Source organism: Passer domesticus, chromosome 11, assembly GCF_036417665.1.
Source record: "Passer domesticus isolate bPasDom1 chromosome 11, bPasDom1.hap1, whole genome shotgun sequence".
NCBI classification, from domain to species: Eukaryota; Metazoa; Chordata; class Aves; order Passeriformes; family Passeridae; genus Passer; species Passer domesticus.
Window position 1 is genome coordinate 7,279,226 of NC_087484.1, and position 20,775 is coordinate 7,300,000.

At 46.0% G+C, this 20,775-nt stretch overlaps 1 protein-coding gene across 1 annotated transcript in view; it reads left to right on the top strand.

Moving 5' to 3' along the window:
• The window catches only part of LOC135278694 (uncharacterized), a 221,978-nt gene that overhangs the window by 199,632 nt on the left and 1,571 nt on the right, over positions 1-20,775 (top strand). Inside the window, exons 4-5 of the mRNA XM_064385377.1 lie at positions 11,795-12,074; positions 19,983-20,775. The exon at positions 19,983-20,775 is cut by the window's right edge and continues 1,571 nt beyond it. Coding sequence (XP_064241447.1) covers positions 11,795-11,965 — 171 coding nt within the window. The 3' untranslated portion in view covers positions 11,966-12,074; positions 19,983-20,775. The remainder of the gene's footprint in view (positions 1-11,794; positions 12,075-19,982) is intronic.

Below are 20,775 nucleotides of genomic sequence, written 5' to 3' on the forward strand. Positions count from 1 at the left end.
CCTTAAATAAAAATAATGTGTTAGTTAATCTACAGAAAGTGTCCTGATTAAAAGAAATATGAAACTTCTGCTTTCTTAGTAGGACTAAATTTAGTCATTCTGAAATGTAGAATAGCTGCTGCATTTATTAAATATTATAATCTTGGTTATCATCCACTGAAATACATCCTTTTCCAGAGTTCTAATGGAAATATAACAAGATACTGAAAAAGAGTGTAAGGAAAAGGAAATTATGCTTGGTACTCTGAAAATTGAACATTTTAATGGCAATAGGATGAGGAGATGATGTGTATTGCAAAGGACTTTTCACTTGGATTATTTTTTTCTATAATTGGAGCGTCTTAAATGATATCATGATATTTAGTATGAGTAAAGCATGAGTAAATGTAGAAAAAGGACACAAAAAGACAAATTTCAAGCATTTGGCACTGGAGGAGCAGCACTGAAAAAATGAATTGACTCACCAAGGCTGCAGTCCAGCAGTTACCAATGTGCTGAAGTTCATAAGTGATTTTTTTCAAGTGGATCTATTTATAAATATTAGGCTGGACAGGATCCTGGGATCTTATAATAACAGGACTAAATTAGACTGCAGGATTCTGGTTTTCTAGTTTAGTTTTTATTACTACCTGAGTAGTGCTGCCACGAGTATTTACGGGAATATCAATTAAAAATTAGAATTAGCAGCACAGTTCCTTTTTGCTTCTCTGGATGCTGAGCAGTGTCCTGGACATTGTCACTGTGCACCCAGCAGCAGTGAGGGCCAACAACAGCTCCACATTGTCCATGGGCATCACAAAGGAAGGGTAAAATCAAAGGTAGACAAGTCGTGTCACTGTCATTTGATGATCAGCCAGCATTATTTCAATCTTATCCAGAGATCTTTGGTCATTTAACTCTGTTCTGTGTCCCTGTCCCCACAAGGTGGAACATTTAAAAGGATAAATCAGATCCTTGAGAGATGTAGGCTCGTGTGGATGAATGTACTGAGGAGCCTAAGGCTCTTTGATTTCCCCGCGCCTTTGAGGGTCTGGATTGTAATGTTGACTGTCATCAGCTTATTGAAAATAGCAGAGAACATACCTCTTCACTAACTATTTTGTTATCCCTAAATGCCTACTGCGGAGAAGAAAAGACAAGATAGATCCCCACAGGACTCGCCATGGAAACACTGATCCTGGGGGGAAAAAGCCACTCAAGATCAGTGCTGTCCACTCCATGCAAGTACAGAAATATTCTGTGCATTGTAGGAAAAAATGTTTGTAGGCGTAAGAATTGTAAGCACAAGTATCTGATCATCAGACACTGACAGGGTGGATGTAGCCATTAACTAATTAGCAACAGAATTTGCATAACCTGCAATCCTCAAATATTTTTTATTAATAAATTGATGGTCATCCAAATAGTTGCAAATGAATTAATTAGAAGAGATGATAGGATTATAGAGATAACCAAATGAAACTAAATATTTTTAGTAATTAAAACATTTTACCCTTATGATTACTCATCTAATTCTACTAGTGAGATTATTTTTGTCCAGTTCAGTAATAAAAAACATGACCTGTTACTATATGATATTTTTTTTGGTTTTTACTTTTTCTTTTATTGCTTAACTGTGCTGGAACATCTAATGACTTTAAAAAAATAAAAAGCAAATTAATACATTAGCTTGTTAGTGGTTATCTTCTTAGGCAGGACTTGTGAAAATTTAGAGCATTTAAAATGCTCCAGCTGGCTGCTACTGTCTATTTTGACTGCTACAAAATTCACTCATATACACAAAATATTTCTCTTGTCCTTTGGTAATTAATAAGTTAGAAGTGCCAAAAAGAAAAAAAAAAAGGGAAAAAAAAAAAGAAAAGGAAAAAAATCCTGTTGCTTTGGCACTATTATAACATGAACTATGAGCCTCTAAAAAGTATGAAATACCTTATTCTATGTTTAGAGCTGATTGTGCTATTTGTTAGTTGTGGCCTTGAAGTATTTTGATTTAATCTTAGAAAACAGGGCAGATCTGGATGAATTCCAGCTGAAGCTACAGGAATTGAAGAATTAAGCTACAGAACATAATGAAATGATTCAGTCCCATGCAAACTGATGAGCATCACTGTGTGTAATGGGATGTGTGTGTGGTTGTATCTGAGGCTGGTTGTATACCATTGATTACAAAAGTACCTTTTACACATAGTGTAAGATAATTACTTTGTATGAAAAGCAGACTATTTTAAAGCATTTATTTTAATAAATACATTTAGCACTAGTTTTCTGTATGTGGGTATATTGTTAGTGAGTAGTATTCAAGGCTAAAGCCCTCACCTTTGTGCTGATGCTGAAAACTATCAATTATAAAGCACCTAACAATGTTCTACCAATGAGCACTCTCTTTTAGTGGCACGTTCCTATTCCTCTCTTTAAAAGACAGATATTGCTGTGTGCAGGAGCACCAAGACTAGGGTACCATTGTTAAGGCTGATTAAGGGGAGGAGGAACTGTTCAAATTTTAGGGTTCTTTTCTTATCAGACATCTATTGAACTGAATAGCATTTTGTTTTACATCACACTTTTTATGGCCTAGGTATCTCAAAGCTCTTTACAAAACAGTCTGTTTCAATAATAAATATTACTAGAATAGTGAATGTGTAGGCATCTATTATGTGATCTGCAATAGCTCACATACTCTTTGACATTTGAACAGTGCATTTAGGGAGTAGGGTGATGGGAATATGTAAGATAGCTTTATTTGCAAGTGTTCAAATAAACGTTTGAGAATCTTAACACTGAAACCAAAAGTAGGAGGAAAATGTTTATCCTGCACCTTATAATTTGGTAAAACCTGCCTGGCATCCACCTGGATGCAGTGATACAGTTGGCAAGAAAAACCAGAGCAATAATTGTTCAGGGGAGGGATGGAGCTCTTGAAAGAAATAGTCTCAGCCTACAAACATCTCACAAGTGGTTTAAGACCGTAGCAAAAACAATCCTCATCACTGAATTGACTTTGTTAGAGTGGTGGACCTCAGACTGCATGGAACAGATCCACAGTTTCAGCTAATTTTGACTGTGCACAAGGAGAAAATAGGAGGAGGCATGTCATAAATGCTGAGGAGGCAGTAGGAGACAGAGGAGGGGAAAATAAGAATGCTAGACAGTAAGGGATGTGTGCATCTCCTTCCAAAGTTGCTGGATCAGCCACAAACCATACTGGCACAGAGCTGTCCTCTGTGTCCTCAGTACAATTACTGCACTGCTAGCAGAGACTGTACAACTGTAGGCATCTGCAGCTCAGCCACCACAGTCCACAGTCCACCAGAGTGCAAATCAGGGGAAATGGTAGAGTCAGTAAAATCCTGTCTTGTCCCCAGCTGGAGGGCTTGTGGTGAGCTGTGGTCTTTCCTGTGGGTATGATGTACAGCTGTGTGCTTCCTCTGACTGACTGTGCAGCCCAGGTGCATTTTGTCTTTCTTTTCTCTAGACTTCTGGCTATCTGTGCCCTAGCTGTCCTTTCCTCTAGTCAAGGTCTCTCTCTCTTCTTTCTCAACTTCCATGTGCTCTCATCTCCCTTTCAGCTCTTCTCTTCCCCCACCCTGCCCCTCCTTCAGCCTGGACAACACTGCACCTCTTTTCAAAGCCTTTATTTTTAGAAGAAAATAAAATACATGAAATCTGAATTACTTCAAAACCATATTCTGGTGCTTTCTCTTGCTTCTCAGTCCACTATTGTTGTTCAGACAGTGTATAGAGCACTATATCGTGTAATTGGGTATTATATTTTGGACTGTAGTTCGGGCACTAAAAATAGCATATTGGTGACCACTTTGTTCCATGTGCCTCCTTTATAAAAGGAGCTAACGGCACTTTTTCAGGTTTTCCATGTTGGAACATTAACTTCTAGCAGAGGTGCTATTCTTTTTGTGGTGAAAGCAAAATGAGTGTGAGCTGGGGATGATCATTGCTTCCATGAAATTTTGTGAAACTCATTGCCACGTGATTATCTTCTATCATCAGGTTCGTACTTGCAGGTTCAGGCTGACATGTTGCCACTGCTGTTGTTCAACAGTTACTTTGTTGTTCTACCTTTTTTTTTTTAATCCTGTGCTCTAAAAGACAGCGAAAGGCACTCACAAAATCACTTTCATTAAGACAACCACCAAGTCAGACACTGTTATCAAAGGCTGATGATCTTGGTGCTCAGCTAGAAACATCTCACAGGAGCCTGATTATCACAAATGATAAGAAACTGCCTTCTGCCAGTCGTGCTCTGACAAAGTGTATCACCTGGACCTCCAAAACTCAAACCAAAAGGAGCCCAAAGCACGTGGTCACTTTTTGCAGCCTTCTCTGTGCTGCCCACACTCACGTAGATGATCCTCAGGACTGGGCAGTGGTTTCTGTCTCTTGATGGGGTAGCTGAACGTGGTCTTGAGAAGTTGGCTTGAAGGCCTCTTTTTTTGGAGCGTCTCTTCCTGTGCACGCCTTGCTGCTCAGCTGCCAGGGGAGCCCTGGCACGTGCCTCTGTCTCTGGAAGTCCTGTGGGTCATTTCCCTGCTCACTTCAGTCTCGAGCTCCTGTGCACTGCTCCAAGGTGATCTCTTACTTCCTCACTGTTCAGAAGAAGGATGACCAGCTGACAGTAAAGCTGCTTGGTGCTGATGAGCCCTTGGTTTGTTACTGTGGTAAAACATACATCATTTGACAGCTGCTTGTGCATGGAAAGAAACATAGATGATTAACGGTTTCCTATCTTTTCTTGCTACTGATCTTCTTTGCTTATGACAGATGAGACTTAGATGTCTTTTTTTAAGAGACAGAGAGAGAAAAGGAGAATATTTAAACTTGTTCTCACCTAAGTCTTTTATGTTATCCTAAGGACCTTATTTGTAGTAGAGATTTTTGTCTGAATTTCAGCTCTCCTAAAATGATGAGATCTGTCATTCAGCTTTAAAAGGGAATGTGAATTCTTCCCTGGCTGGATGATTTTTTTTTTTTTTTTTTTTTTTTTGCAAAAGGGTATAATGCTAATTTTACTTATTCAGAAATTAAAATAGCAAACAGTTTATATGAGGTGTTGATAATTACCTATATTACTGTAATGCTGTGACAGATGTTGGCAAAAAGAGGCAGAAAATGCCTACAGCTGTGCACTCCATGACATCCAGTTTATACTCAGACAGAAGGCTAACAGATGTTCTGAACTGTCACTTTGCCTAAATGTTTTTAAAGTCTAAGGACCTGCTTTATAATTCACTAGGGCCTCATTTGGTTTCACAGAGGTTCTCAGAATTCCCATCTGTGACAATTAATGTCGAAGACTTTTATAAATCAACCCCTGTCCTTATTAGCCCTCTGCAAATAGATATTGTGTATCTGTATACTCCCGAGGCTTCTATTTTTTGTCACCTAGTTATTAATTTCTGTTACTTGTATATAGCATAACTCTCATTTTGAGAAGAAACAGATTTGGGTGACATGAATACAGCTCGAGCACCAGAGTCAAAGATTGCTGATAGAAATTTGAGTGACCTCAGAATACCTATGTTAAAATATTCTTTATTTTCTTGTTGAATGTTATGGTCATTTCTAAGGTGATATGATAGCAACTTCAAGCTACTTGTTTTCCCAAAGGAAAATATAAATCTTGGTGGTATCAAAATAGAGTACTTAAACAAGAATGTTCTGCTGCCAGAGATATTCCTATTCCTAGAGAATATTTTTGCTCAGAAACAGTTAAACCATTTAAGGTGTACTTTAAAAAACAAATAAAGGTTCGTATATTAAATTAAGCTCTTTAAATTAAAAATAAAGTTCTTATAAAAGTGATATATAGGTAATGTAGGCATGTAGAAAAACATTTAAAATGGCCATCTTCAAGCTCCGCCCAAATTTTGCAGCATACCTTCAGACAGGTAAAAAATGTCTCTAGAGTAAAAGAACTTAATACTTTATTGATAGTTGCCATTTCTTTTTAAAAGCTGAATTCCTGTTGTACAGTGTTTTAATAGTTTAAATATTGTGCTAACATAATCAGTGTTTGTCTTCTGTTCCCCAGTCCTGTATAGAAGCAGAACTCCAAATTGTACATCTTTCTGGGTTTGTTTCTAAATTACTCCCCACACTTAATTACGAGGATGAGAGGGATGCCTTATTCCTCTTTGTTATAGGCTAAGCTCTCAGTAATCCCAAACAAAAGAGCCAGTTCTGGAAGATATAGGATTTGCTAGCAGGATTATGGTCTCATAGATAATGATGTGCAGTCAGCAGAAGCGAAGCTTTATTTTAATTCAAATAAGCTAGTAAACAAACCACTGACAAGTCTGCTGGTGAGAGTAACTGGCTTCTGTTGCCACATTGGCAGCTAAATTATAGAAAATCTATTATACCCTGTTCACCATATGTTTAATTTAATACAGATACAAATTAAACTATCCACAGTGCCTATTAAAATGACAATACATATTTTTTAAATATATGAATGTTTTAAGATACATTCCCCTGACCTTAAGAAGAGCAGTGCTGATTTGGGAGACTACAGCAAAACACATGCTAGTCAACAGATTCTCTTCAACAACAACAGCAGTGATTTAAAAAAAACACAGAATATTAATAGTACAGTTTTGTAACAGATAATGAGGTTAATTGGGGTGTTTTACCTTCTAAGCATCTGTTCTTACACACTTCACTCCCCCTAGGTTCCTGGGCCTTGCATTTGATAGAAGTGGTTGATATCTAATCCTCTGTGTACTTTTTAATTCGGTGCCAGCTGCAGTATGAGGGTTTTGCCCTTTTCCTGCTGCAAATAACTATATTCCTCATTTCTGCATATTCTCATTTATTAATGGTCTTTCAAATAACCTGGATTTCTTGACCTGTCAGGAACCTTGGAATTGCTACTGTGTAATACTGTGGAGGGTTTCAAATTATGCAGAGGGATTCCTGCCTAGGGCCCGTGTTGTTCAGAGGAAGAAGTGTTGAGTACCATTTGTTGTGGCCCATTATGGACCCTGATTTGACTTGAGTTCTGTGAAAACAGGTCTTGGAGAAAAAATTAAAATAACAGCAGGCAAATATTGTGAGAGTCTAACTAAGTGTGGGTGTTTCCAAATGAATTGAATTTACCTCATAAAGTCAGTAGGTCGCTGCAAGTGATGGGGATCAGCAGATGTTACTGTTGTGAGGTGGTGATAGGCTACCTGAAACTTTATTGAAACCATAGAGAAAGAAATTAACTTCCCCAAATTCACCCCTTAAATCTTAAATGAATGATGATGAAAAAAGTGCCAGTCAAAATATTCCAAGACAAGAGCTCTCTGGACTTCCCTGGGGTCCTCCTGCCAAGATTGGACCTCTCCTTTCCAGCTCTAGTCTGCTCCCAGCAGCAATAGGGATGCAATGAAATTGTAAGTTTTGTGAAATAACTTGCTTGCAGGTTGTGAATTGTCACTCTTCACGGTAATATAGTCAAAATTCAGCATTCAAAATTATGTTTCCCACAGTATTTAAGATGTAAAGATCACATGTAAATGTCATGTGAACATGTGGAAGAGTGTGTGAAGGGAGTTCCTGGCTCCTATAGATGTGCAGCAGTACGCACCAGGCCCCAGACTGTATTTTATCACATGTACAATGTATAGCATGTGCATGGGCATGAGATGTGCAGTGTAAAGTGTGTATGTACCGTGTGCACATGTATGCTCATTGTATGTTTATTTTCATTTCATTTGCCCAAACACCTTCAGAATCTACATATATTTGTAATGTAGACATAACATACACAGAAATTTAAGAGTTATTGCAAAAAGTGTTACTTATTTGATAAATTCATCTTTAGTATGTAAAAAAATGTCTGGTTCCAGAGAAAATTGACATCTAAGGAGTTGAATGTATTAAAGTATCAAATATCTGAGAGATATTTGGACAAAATAGATAATATTACTGGTGCTATACTTTCTGGTCTTCTTCCCAGGACAAATTTATCTTATACCAAGTGGTCATCTTTCACTAAAGGCTTATTTAGCACCACAGCTACCCAAAGCAAAATTATTGGAATAAGTGTTGAGGTAATAAATGAGAGGGCTCTTTCACAGCAACCATTAAAAAAAAAAAAGAAAAGAAAAGAAAAAAAGAAAAGGTAAACAGAAGAAAACTCTGCAATTTTAGGAGGCGCATGTAAAGTTCTTCCATGGATTTCCATGCAGCAAAAGGCCTGCCTGCCCTGCAAACCTGAGAGCCGCTCTTGTGCGCTACGGTTTCTTTGCTTTGGGGTAGATGGATTTTCTCCCTTCATATCCCTGAGGGCTGGGGGCAGCAGCCAAAACCACCCCTCCACCGGAGTGTGCCGAGCGCTCCGCGGGGCTGCAGCGCGCTGGAAGCGCGTCCAGCCTCCGCGGGTGCGCATCCCTGCAGCCCGCACGGGCACCGCACCCCGGCTGCCGCTCACAGCCTTTTGGCTAAAAAAGCATGAACGTTGCCAAAGTGAAACGACAGGCTGAGAACTTCTGGAAATAGATTGGGAAGCCGCTTCTCCCAGGAAAGGAGTCCCGGAGGACACGGCGGGAGCGAGCGGGGCGCGGGGGATCCGCGCTTCGCACCCGCTGGGCTCTGCGCGGGGCTCGGCCCCCGGGCAGCCCGCCGGGATTAAACTTTAACCCTCTTGCCAGCGAGCCAGGATGCGAAAGAAGGGCTTGTCCCGTGTGGTGTGAAGCTCAGCTCCTCCGGGGAAGATTAGCCCGGGAGCGCGGCGGAGCCAGGCACAGGCTGGGGCTGAGCAGTGGCACTGCGGTCACGGCAGGGGCAGAAATATTGGCTGGGGCGAGAAATAGCAGCAGCAGCAGCCTATCTTCCCACTCTGCTTTGAAACAGCTTCAATGCTTTGTCCGGGGTTGGAATTCCAAAATTCTGATTTTTTATTTTTTTTCTGGACGCAGTGTTGGGTCAGGCGCTCAGCCCCTCTACGGGAGACCGTGTCTGGCAAACACCTTACTGGTCTGTTGGAATATGCAGCCTAGAGATATATCTATATCTAGCCAATTTGGAGTAATCCGTTATTTCACCTATGCACCTGGATGCAGGTGGTCTGGGTTTGGATGTTTTCTTTTGTTGGGGGTTATTTCCCCAAGCCTAAAATGAATTGTGAAAGTCAAAATCTAAGACGCTCATTTTCCCTCCCCGTGGCATTGGTCTAGGCATGGCGATATAAGGGTAGCAGTGGCCGTGTGGGAACCCAGCCCATCTCAGACCACGGGCGAAAAATCCCTGTTGATATGCGAATTTCTCTCAGAGCCCTTCCAATATGCGGCTCACTTTTTTTACCATTGTTTGTTTGTTTTTCTTTCCCTCCAGAAAGTCTTAGAAATTGCTGCAAAGCGTTATAAAGTTGTAGCTACCCGGTACACACACGGGTGATTTCGTTTCTGGTTATCTGCAAAATGAGCTTTAAGCCAATTTCGTGCTTCAGGCTAAAGAGAGGGATTCGTATTTCCCTCCTAGATGCGTGGCATTCCTGGAATCTCTTTGTCAGCTTGCCGTAGGATGCTGCTGTAATTTGCCTGGAAACTCTCTCCAAAATTTGTGTACAGCGGTTGAGAACAACGTAAGATTTCTGAGCCGGGTTGTTCTTTCTGGAAAGAAAAAAAAAATCATCTTTCATTGATAAGTCAGTATTAAACTATTCAGAGCCTGGTTCCCATTTATCCCAAAGAACCACCGTAGGTTCAAAGTACATATTTCCTACTAATCTCTTTCCCTCCTTGCCCTAAGAAATAAAATAGTCCTTCAGGAGAAGCGGTACTTTCTTGGAGAATCCTAGAAAAGTTCTTGCACCATTTCCTGAACTTTGACACGCTCGGCTCTTTCATGCCACTTCCCCCCCGCCTCCTGAACGTGTAAAGGCAAAACGACGGGAGGTTGCCTGAACTCTGCGGCTGGAGAGGAGCTCTGCCACCCTCCGTACGAGTCCCCTCTTGGCATTCAGCCTGGCAAGCAGAGCTCTCCTCCCTCCTGCGCGGAGGCGTGCGGAGCCGGCGGGGCCGCTCCGGCGGGGCCGCGGCCGCCCCGCGGAGGCTCCCCGCACCCTCCCCGCTCCGGCGGAGCGGGCTGGGGAGAAGATGTTTATCCTGAGATGCAAAATGGGTTGTTGAAAAACAAGCCATGTGCAAATAGTTTAATTTTCCGTTTTGATGCTTATCTTTGTCTCCCGAATTTCATCGGAGAGGCTTTAATTGGCGTGTGGGTAATAGTTCCTAAATAATCCCTTATTAGATGACTTCAGACGAGTTGCGAACCAATAACATCTTAGTCCCAAAAGTGAAAGTAGAATTTGAAGGCTCAGGTCAGTTTTTGTCAAAGGGTTCATTTGAACATCTTTTAGTTTGCTGAAAAAGCTAATTAAAGAACGTTTGAAGGTTAAAGTCATTATTCCGTGCTGTTGTCGTGCTACAAGTGAGCCGAGTTTTGTGAAAACACAAAGGGCAGAAGTCACAGAGGTGGATTACTGTCAGTCCAGGCTACAGAGGCACAGAGAACTGTGGCATTAATTCCTATAGAAAGGTAGACAAACACAGTCACTGACTAACAACTTTCCCGCAGAGCCCTATTGTCTAAGCACTTTCTACTGCTTTGGGGCTCTCTTCGAGTTGCTACAGTCGTAACCAGATCCCAAACTAGGTAACGGGGCGACTTTCGGGCGCAGAATTCCTGCCCTGTGAAACAATTTCCACGACAAAAAAAATCGCTGTGGGTCCTGGCGGCTCCCTCTAACATTTATTTCCCCCTTCAGCGGCGCTAATTTATTCATTACTTGGCAGAAAGTTAGCAACGCAGCAGAACTCTGCCGGAGCCCGCACCGCCCGGAGCCGCTGCCCGGCGGGGCAGAGCCGCGGCCGCGCCCGTGGAGAGGCTCCGCAGGCGCTCAGCAACTTTGCGGACGGCGGCGGAGCCGCGCAAGAGCCGCGCAAGAGCCGCGCTGCCGGGAGCTGCGCGGCGCGGAGGCTGCGGGCGCGCAGGGACAGGCGGCGCGGCCGCGGGCAGGGAAACGCCGTGGGTTAATGCCGGGGGTGGCAGCAGCAGTTTGCGCCTTTGTGTGTGCGTGGACAGCGGATTGCAGAGCCGGGCACACAAAGATAGGCGCGCACAGGCACGGCCGCGGCTGCTCAGCCTCGCCTCCCCAGCGCCCGCTGCCTCCGCGCTGAGAGCCCCACTCGCTCTCAAAGTCTAGATTTTTAGGTCTGGCCACGACTGTAGATCTCCCCAAATTCAAAGAAACAGATGTTTAGGCTGATTATGGATGGGGGAGGGGAGGAGGGATCCCTGCAGCTGCAACTCAAAGAAATATATTGATAAAATATTTCAGTGGTAATAAATACGCAGAGATCAGCTCGACCTTGCGAGGTCTTTATTTTAATTTTTTTCCCCCCATATACAAAAATCTTTATCAAACCTCTATTCTATGGCTTCAATAAACAGAACCCATTACCTCACGGCAGCTTTTGTTGGCCTGTATACAAGCGAGAACAAAATGGTTATTCAGGAGAACGCTTTCGATTTTTATTGTGTGTAGTATGCACAAAGAGCAGTGTTATTGTATTAAAAAGAACCATCTGTAGCAGAAACAATGGCATCAAATTATCTTTGAATACCCACTGCAAAAATATAAAGCTTTTTTATTATTCTTCTGCTGTACGGTGGGGGACAGAGAAGTGACTTTTTTGTTGTTGTGGGTGCATTCTTATAACACACACACAAAATCAGCCATTGGGATTTTTTTTTAAGCCATAAACGATTTTTTCCCCTCTTGTTCCAGGGACTGCAGTTAAGAGCTAGGGCTAGGACTTGGAGGATGTGTAGGCAAACGGAAAGAGAGCCGGGGGAAGAAAAACCGAAATGGATTCATTCTCTGTCCTGGATGGAGGAGGAGAGGAGAGGAGAAGAGAAGGGGACGTGCGAGCTTCCTTCAACTGCCTCTGTCCGGTGAAAAGTGCTCAGACCCCCGGGGCTGCGCCGGACTCGGAGCCCGCGCGGACTTTGGCGTGGAGCTGCCAATCAAACGGCTCGCAGCCGCCACCCTGCCCTGGCACCGACATGTAAGTAGCTGCAGCACAACTTTGACATTCACAGTTTTTTCCCCCTCCTCCCCCGTGACCTTTAAAACGATCTGGAAATGTAGCTCCCACCTACGACCCGCCGCTCCGAGATCCACCGCGCTGAGCTCGGGGACTCGCGTACGGGTTTGGGCTCGGCTGAAATTGCGCGGCCGCGCAGCGCCAGCGAAGCGCTGGGCAGAAGCGCTCCCGGTCCGCGGGCTGCCTCCGCGCTGTGTGCTCCTCTCCCGCGGAGCTCAGGGCCCGCGGGGAGCGCTCGGGCTCCAGCAGCGCCGGGACTCTCCCCCGCGCCCGCGGGGCGTTCCAAGCGGAGCCGCCGTTTCGGCGTCGCCCCGCGGGGCGAGGCGCGGAGAGGCGCGCAGCCCCCGGCCGCGCATCGCACGGGGCGGCAGGCGCGGGGCCGCGGATGCTCCGTGGGCCGGCGGGCCCAGAGCCGCCCCGGGCCGGTGCGCGGGGCGCGGAGCGGCCGGGGCGGTGCGCGGGCGCGGAGCGGCCGCCGGGCGGGGGTTCCCCGCTCTCTGCCGCCCCCTGTGGGCGCTGCGCGGCCGCTCCTCCCGCGGCGCTGCGCGGCGGCTCCCGGCCCAATCCCGGGAAAGGGGGGCCGGCCCCGCGCAGCTCCCCGCACGCCCCAAGCGGGGCCGCACCGCGGGCAGAGGCGGCGCAACGCCGGGCCGGGCTGCGCGGGGTCCGGGCAAGGCGATAATAAATCATCAATACCTCTGACTGCCCGCCGCTGCCTTCTGATGCGCTTGGGGCTGGGAAAGGCCCGAATTTGACATAGCGGCTCATTATAATACCATTTAAAGGGAAACACTTTTTAGTTACAGTTAGCAAAGTTGAGGTTGGATTTCCCCCTCTTCGCCCCCCCCTCCTTTTTTTTTTTTTTCTTGGTAAGAATTTGGTAGATAAAGGTTAATCTTGGGCTGAATGATAGAGCTGTGATTGACAAGAGAAAAGGTGTTGAGGGCAGGTCGAGCTGTCTTATTTACAGCCCACTGCTTGCTATAGAGCCTTTGTTAGGACTGGAAAGCTAATTTAGTGCTGATCAAAAGCACCACAGAGTTAAAGGACTGGTAATGACTGCTAATTTCATTTCAGCCTCATACATCCCCAACTGCTGTAATTAAAGACGTGCTATTTAAATACAGGTGAAGGGGTTTTGTATTAGGGGGAAAGTGGGTAGCCGGTTACAATTTTATTTATGGTTAATATGGTAAAAGTCCAACATTCGATTTATGAATTTAGCGATTTGCTTTTTTGCACTCTTCTGCCCCTGCAGAGCAGGGCTGGACGGCAGGGTCGGCCGTGCAGGGGCAGGGTGAGGACAGCGCGCCGCAAGCGATGGATGCGAGCCCTCAGCTAGCATGGGGTTATCTTATTTTTAATTATTCCCATCAAACGGCAGTCAGGAAACATCGGGAGCTCAGGGGAGAGGGGAGATGGAGGGGCACGTGTCAGCTTTTAAGTGCCTCTGCGGAAGCTCGGGTCCTCATATTATTATTATTTTTAATTAAATTATTTTAGCACTCCACGGCTGGTTCGCTGGCTCTGAGACGATGTAATTTCACAACCGATATAACAGTTTCTTTCTGGGAAACATCAAAGGATGAAAGCTCTACATTTCCGTAGTTGGTTAAAATTGACCAAAAAAAAAAAAAGAAAAAAAAAGAAAGAAAGAAAAAGAATTTAGCCTTTAATCTCTTTTTATCCACGACGACTAAAGATCTGTACTCGACCCCGCTCGGCTCCGGGCTGCCCGGGCTCCCCGGGCTCCCCCCGGGCTCCCCGGGCTCCCCCCGCTCCCGCGGCCGCTCCGCGCGGGGGGCGGCGCCCCCTGTCGGCCGCGCCGGGGCCGCCCGTGGGGATTCCGCGGGACGGGAACACCGGCACCGGGACCGGCACCGGCACCGGGACCGGCACGGCAACAGCGGCCCCGGCACGGCAGCACCCCTCGGCAGCAGCGGGCGGGCGCGGAGGCAGCGCCCGGAGCTGGCCGGGAGTCGCTGCAGGGGTTAAAGCGAGCGCGGTGAGGCAGGGACGGGCAAGGTGAGCAGAGAGCCCGGCACAGGAACCGCGGGCAGGGGAGGAAGCCACCTCCAGCTTGCGCCGTTTGCTCTGCGGAGTTGTGAACGTGGGCGGAAAATAAGTGAAGTGCCGCCCGACTTTTTCGAAGCAGAGCTTTGCTGGGTCTCGCAGAAAGGCTGATAGGTGATGCTCTCCCACAGAGGCAGAGCAGGGCAGCTGCTGCGGGACCGCGCCGCCCCGGCGGGCGGCGGGACATCTCCGGCAGACCAACTTCTTTATTGGCAGCCTGAGGCACAAAAAGTCAGGATTAATTTTTCATCGTTCCCAACTTCGGTGTTCCCGTGCTGTCAGCAGATGCCAGCCTTTCAGATGCTCGTGCTTGTGTTTTCCTCCCAACGTGTCTTAAATAAGTCAGTGTTGACAGGTGTTGCTTGTAAGCAGCGTTGAACAGTTCCTTTTCATTAAGGAAACATTTTCTCAAATGGCATATGTTTAAACCCGAAGCAATAAAGTCACCTCAATCCCTCTCAAAAAAAAAAAAAAAAAAAAAAAAAGGCAAAATAAACACCCAACTCCTGGAAAAGGAAGAAGCGTTATCTTAAGTGAATGCCTGGAGTGCGATTTTATTTCCTCACTGTGGAGGTGACAGATTTTAAAGAAACCTGGTGATATAAAACGATTAGCCAAAATATGTGACACGCTGCATTGCCACCAACTTTTTAGATGAATTCTCTACTTGTTTTACAGCATGCATGTAGCTCGGTGTAGTGCATTTAACGGTGGTATTTGCTAGATGCGGTAATACCCAGCACGGTTTATGCGTCTTGCGTGCAAAGAGAAAGACTAATGGAAACCAAATTATTTCTGTTAAATTGGGGTTATTTTGTATCTCCTGTTGACAGCCTGGATGAAAGTCATAACGCCGCAGTTTTTCTATTAAATGAACCCCATGGCTGTTGGTCTCACAATAAACTTTTCACTCTAGAAATTATATTCGGATAGGTTTTTATGAAATATTATTGTTTGTCGCGCTGAGCATACTTTCTCCATTCTTTCAGTTTGATCTCCGCTCGAGACTCCCTAATAAGGCAATTCTGTAGTAAGAGCGCCCAAAATAAAGACATGGCATTTTCTATAAATAATAGCAAGAGCCCCGCACAGATTTCCTGCACAACGGAATTCCCAGATTTCCTTTACTGTTTCTTTAGTTAGCATGCGTTCGGTATATATAACTCTGAAATTAGCAAAAATATACATCTGTATAGATCTGTCAAGCCAGTTATAAACAGAGGCATTATATGTCAATTATCACAGGAAACGGAAAAAATACAGAGCGCTTGTACACACGGTTTAACGTCAGGAGGCACTTTACAAAAATTTAGTGACTCTTGCCGAAAGGTGAATGATTAACCCGGTTCCAGGAGGGGTTGTTAGTGCTCCTCTTAGAAACAGCAGTTGTGAGGGGGCTGTAAAGGGGTCGTAAACTCCCCCCTCCCCAGGGCAGGAGCTGGCACATAAAATCAAGGGTCCCGAGTGATCAGTTGAACCAAAATGCGGTTTTCCTGGGCTCGGTTCGTAACTCAGTTGCCGGGTTTTATTCTGCGGACGATACTCAAGGGAGCAAATGCTGTAAATCTGGGATCGGGTCCCAGGCTTGGCAGACAGCTGGCAGCAAGGGGGGGTCAGCTCTGTGCTCATCTGGCAGCAAGGGCGGGGGGTTAGCTCTGTGCTCGGTCTCGTTCATCTCCACTTGGAAGAAAAGTGCATTTTTAGTTTATTTATGTCTTTTGGAAGGAGCTGTTTCTGGATGCCGGCATTTCCTACATCTCTCTGTTGAGCGGTGGAAAGGGAGACTTGAAGAAACAAACCAGAAAAACAACCTCAAAGGCCAATTTCTCACCTCACCTTTCCTTGCTTCCCCCTCAGCCTGTCCCTGGCACCTGCTGCCCTGAGCACCCGCAGCATCGCCCCTTCTGTCCCGGCCCCTGGGCACCCCCGGGGCCTTTCCCCTCACATTCATCCGCTCCCACAGGGTGCTCGGAGGAGCCCCGCTGTCCAGGGATTTCCATGGAAAAAGGGCTGTGACACCCCTGACAGCACCCCACACCCAAGCCCTCAGTGCCGCAGGTCGCCGTGTGCCTAAAGCGCTTCTGCCGCCGCGCACACCTGCGGGACCAGGGGCTGGGGGTGCCGGGGAGCCCCTCGGCTCCTTCTCCTGACCGGGAGGAGCCCCTCGGCTCCTTCTCCTGACCGGGAGGAGCCCCTCGGCTGCTTCTCCTGACCGGGAGGAGCCCCTCGGCTCCTTCTCCTGACCGGGAGGAGCCCGAGGCCCCCTCGCCTCTCTGCGCTGCGCCCGGGCCTCCTCCGGCAAAGATCTTGGGATGGAGGGCAGTGGATAGGCACATGGGAAGTGTTGTTGTTATTATTTATAGCACCATCTCTCTGCTCCGATTAAGCGCCGTCTAAATATGAATTCACTGTATAGACAGCTAGTCTATAATTTGAATTAAAATCCTTCCAACGAGCCCGTCGCTGGAGAATTCTGAAATCACAAGCCTAAGTTGACACAATGAGCCCATGGTGTCAATAAACCATGGGCGAGATGGAGAGATTGTCACTCCAGACCATAACAGTTCTGAAAGTGTCATTACCGTCTGTCCTGTCAATGAGCTCCAAATTAAGGACTATGAGGAACAGCGAGATAAAAGTCACCGTCTTGGCTCCATTATGGGCGATCTTGTCAGTGATCTGAGAATCACTGGAAAGGGCTTTTTTTTTTTTTTTTTTTTTAATGTACTTTTCAAACCATGCCTCGGGATGCCAGGGTTTGAGGTGCGCTGAGAGAAGCAACCTTGAAGCACCCCAGGCTGTGCCTTAGGCGTTCCCATTGAAACTGCCACAGCTTCTTTGGGAAACGGTGTGAATTCAATGGAAGAGCCGGAATAATTCCATCAAAACTGTGCTGGGGCCAAAGAGGACTTCATTTGATTTGGGCGACACGTGTGATCCCATGAACAGACACTTTTTTTGACCATTATTTTCTTAAGTCAACACAAAGATGGTGAAGGGGAAAGAGGGAAATAAAATAGAAGCCTCAACTTTAGGAAAAGACAATACGTTTGAGATAGCCCCTTCCAGGCATTAAGACTTTCAGAGAATGTCCCCAGTCTCTCTCCTGCGAGCCTGAGAGAGTTAAGGGGACTTATTCAGGAATTGGAAACCTTCAATTCTGGATTTTTGTGCTTTTGTGGGTTTAAGCAAAGCAGTTAGCGTTCTTCGGGAGGGGTTTTGTGTTTAATATACATGAGTTCATTCAACTACAATGGGAAAAGAAAACTCATTTGTTCTTATAAAACTAGGAAGGAAAGATAACTTTAAATAGACTGCCAAAAAGGATCCCGCTCGAGGGGGCTGCCTTCCTGCTAAAGAGCCAACATTCAACTGTAATTTCACCCCCTTACGTTGTACAGTAATTCCTAAGTTTATCCTCGCCACTGATCTTGATTTTCTGATTTATTTTAAAGATAACATAAGAAAAAGTACGGGCTTCATTTATACTTTGCTTTGGGAAAGAAATCCCGGGAGTGCGATTTTAGATGCAGAGCAAAAATCGCGGACAGTCTGAGGAAGATGTTGGCTATTTATGAAGAGTCATGGAAGCCTGTTTGGACAATCGGCTTCTCCTTTTATTGAGAAGCCTTTTGAAAGCGACTTCGAGAGGTGGTGTGAGCGATTCGGCTTTTCTGCTGCTTATTGTGCACGTTAAACTCCCCTCCAGGATCCGAGTTTTAATTTTTTCTTTAAATTTTCCTTCTTCTTGCAGCACTGAAAAAAGAAAAAAAAAAAAAAAAAGAAAAAAAAAAAGGAGCAGCTTCTTTTTGGTTATTTTTTTTCTCCCCACCTTTGTGGTTTGTTTGGTGGGGGGTTTTTTCCCCTTATTTTTTTAACCTCTCGGCTATTTATTTTTGCCGCCCCTGCCCCGCAGCACCGGCTCACCGGGAGGGGAGGTGGCGGTGGGGCCGCTCCGGGGGCACTGCGGGAGCCCCTGGGCGGGCGGCCCGGGAAAAGCCCCGCATTCCCCGCATCCCCGGGCCCCGCATCCCCCGTATCCCGCATCCCCCGCATCCCCGGGCCCCGCAGCCCGCTCGGGCCCGGGCCGTGCGCTGCCCGCCCGGCCGCACGTGTGCTCGCCCCGCGCTTCCATTCGGGAGAACAGGGATGAAAGGAGAGGCCGGGAGCAGCGCGGGGCTCCCTCGGTATTCCCCGGCTTTCAAGGGTCCTTAGAGCCCTTGAATGAAATTATTGGGCGAAATGGGGTCTGGCGGGACCGGCCGCGGCTCGCCCCCTCCTTGGTTTGTACGTGTAATGCCACTTCTGAGAGCGACAATCGGGCTACTTGCTGGACAGGGAGGGACAAAAAGGAGATTAAACCGTTTTAAATAATAATAAAAAACATCCCGAACGCAAGCAGAGTGGATTACACTTGCCGCGGCGTCCCGGCTCCCCCCAGGCTCCCCGAACAGCCCCTCCGGGCCGCGGGCGGAGCGGCCCCGGCCCGGCCCGGCCGAACTGCCCGGGCTCCCGGAGGGCTCCCGGCTCCCGGGCGAGATCCTGCTCCGGCTGCGGACATCCTGCATCCCGCATCCTGCATCCTGCACCTGCCGGGGCTGGGGCAGGCTCTATCCCTGCCCTGGGCCCGTACCCACCCCGAGGCATTTCAGACTATCTCCCCAAGTTTTCCTCGGGATACCACTGCAAACCCCCATGTGGTGACTGAAATCCCCCAGAGACCGGGGTATAGTTAGTTCATTAAAACTTCCCGGACTGACTTGGGCGCTGGGCTGCTGCAGCATAAGAGGGGCAAGAGGAAATTTATCTGTACATTTTCGTCTCTGCCTATTTTTTTTTAACGTAATGAAATTAAAACTTTTGGAGCTCACAGTTGACATTTTGCAGAAAATTGAGTTATCAAGGCAGTAATTATTTCACGGGGAGATAAAACTCTCATAGCCCTAACTGTCAAATAGGGGCCTTTTCAGATTTTAATTACAAAATAAAATTAGTCTGCTCTTCCTCGGAAGGGTTTGTGAGTGGCTAAACAGAGCTTTCCCCAATACTGGTGGTCGTCAAACTCTGCTAATTAGCAATGCTGAGAAATTCCAGTTAACAAGGACATTCTCTAAGTCTCTGCAGGTTCCCTGCCGTTCGCCTTCATTTCCATAAGAAGATTAAGAGTGGAGGGGAACACACTCAAATGCAGATGCAGAAAAGAAGCGTTTTTAACAAGCATCATAATAGTAAGATGCTTGGCTAGTTCTCACCTAATTACTGCAAGTTAAACCTCTATTTGCAGCTAAGGACAAAAAATGGAGCTGCAATCTCCCATCTCCACAAGTCTGCTTAATAGTTTGCTTTAGATTGGTTACTAGTAGGTTCAGGGAAAAAAATAATATGAAAATGTGTATATTCTTTCCGATACAGTTAACACGATAGGTTGTATCCGTAGGGCTTTTAGAAAAATCGGCGAGCATTAGAACAATAAATACATAAAATCCAAGCAGTTAACATTCATTTTCTTTTTAAGACACTCATAACCTGGAAATAAGAGTGCGTGTGCCGCAGAGCCCATCACTGAGAACATTTGCAGACTATTTGTTTAATGTAAGCACTTTTCATTTCCATAAATTATACCAAAGGCAACGATTTTTTAAATCCACTCAGATTAAACCGTCCCTCTGCAGGCCTCCCTTCCCTAGCTGTATTCTTAGAGAGCTGTGGTGTTATTGTCATTAATATAGAAAATCAGGGACCATTTCATCTTTTCTTTTTTTTTTCTTTTTTTTTTTTTTTTTTTTTATTTTGTAGCCAGCTTCCCGGTCTGCCTCTGCTTCCGCCCACCCGTGTGTGTATTCCCAACCAAGCAAGCCTCCATACCCAGAGGAAAGGCACAAAACGCCCCAAAAGAGCCATCGCCCTCACCTTATTTCCTATATTGCACTATTATGTATATATGCCAGTTTATTGCGCCGATAATTAAAAGCGTTAATTAAAATAGAGCCGTAAATACTCCCGATAGCACAGTTGTTAGGCATTTCCCATCCTTTATTCGTACGATAAATGCAATTAGGAAAGGGCCAGGCCCCGCAAGGCTCTCGGCGAGCACCGGGCAGCCCACGGTGCCTGGTCCTGCGCGGAGCTCCGGGCCGTGCACCCCACGCACCTCCCGCAGCTGCAGCCGGAGCAAAAATAACCCCTTGCCTGCGCACCGCCAGCCCTCGCTTATCGGTTCAGCACAATGAGCAAGCACCTACACCGCCCACCCACCCCCTTTAAAAAAAAAAATTCAAAATAATTATCCCTAAAATTATTTTTTAATAACTTTATCAACTGGAGACCAAAGGGAGAACAATAAGGCAGTTAACAGCCGCCGCGCGCTCAGGAGTGTCTGGACAATCCCAATCCGGTTATACCCCACTTCTCGTCATTTGCACCCATTTTTCGACGGTTTAACCTATCACTTATCATGGGGTTATATATACATTTTCGAATTAAGCGCATTGGACCCGTTAGGATTTATTTGCATAATCTCCGCACATTAGGAAAAAAAAAGAAAAAAAAAAGAAAAAAAAAGGAGATGCGTCCCTGTCCGCCGGCGGTT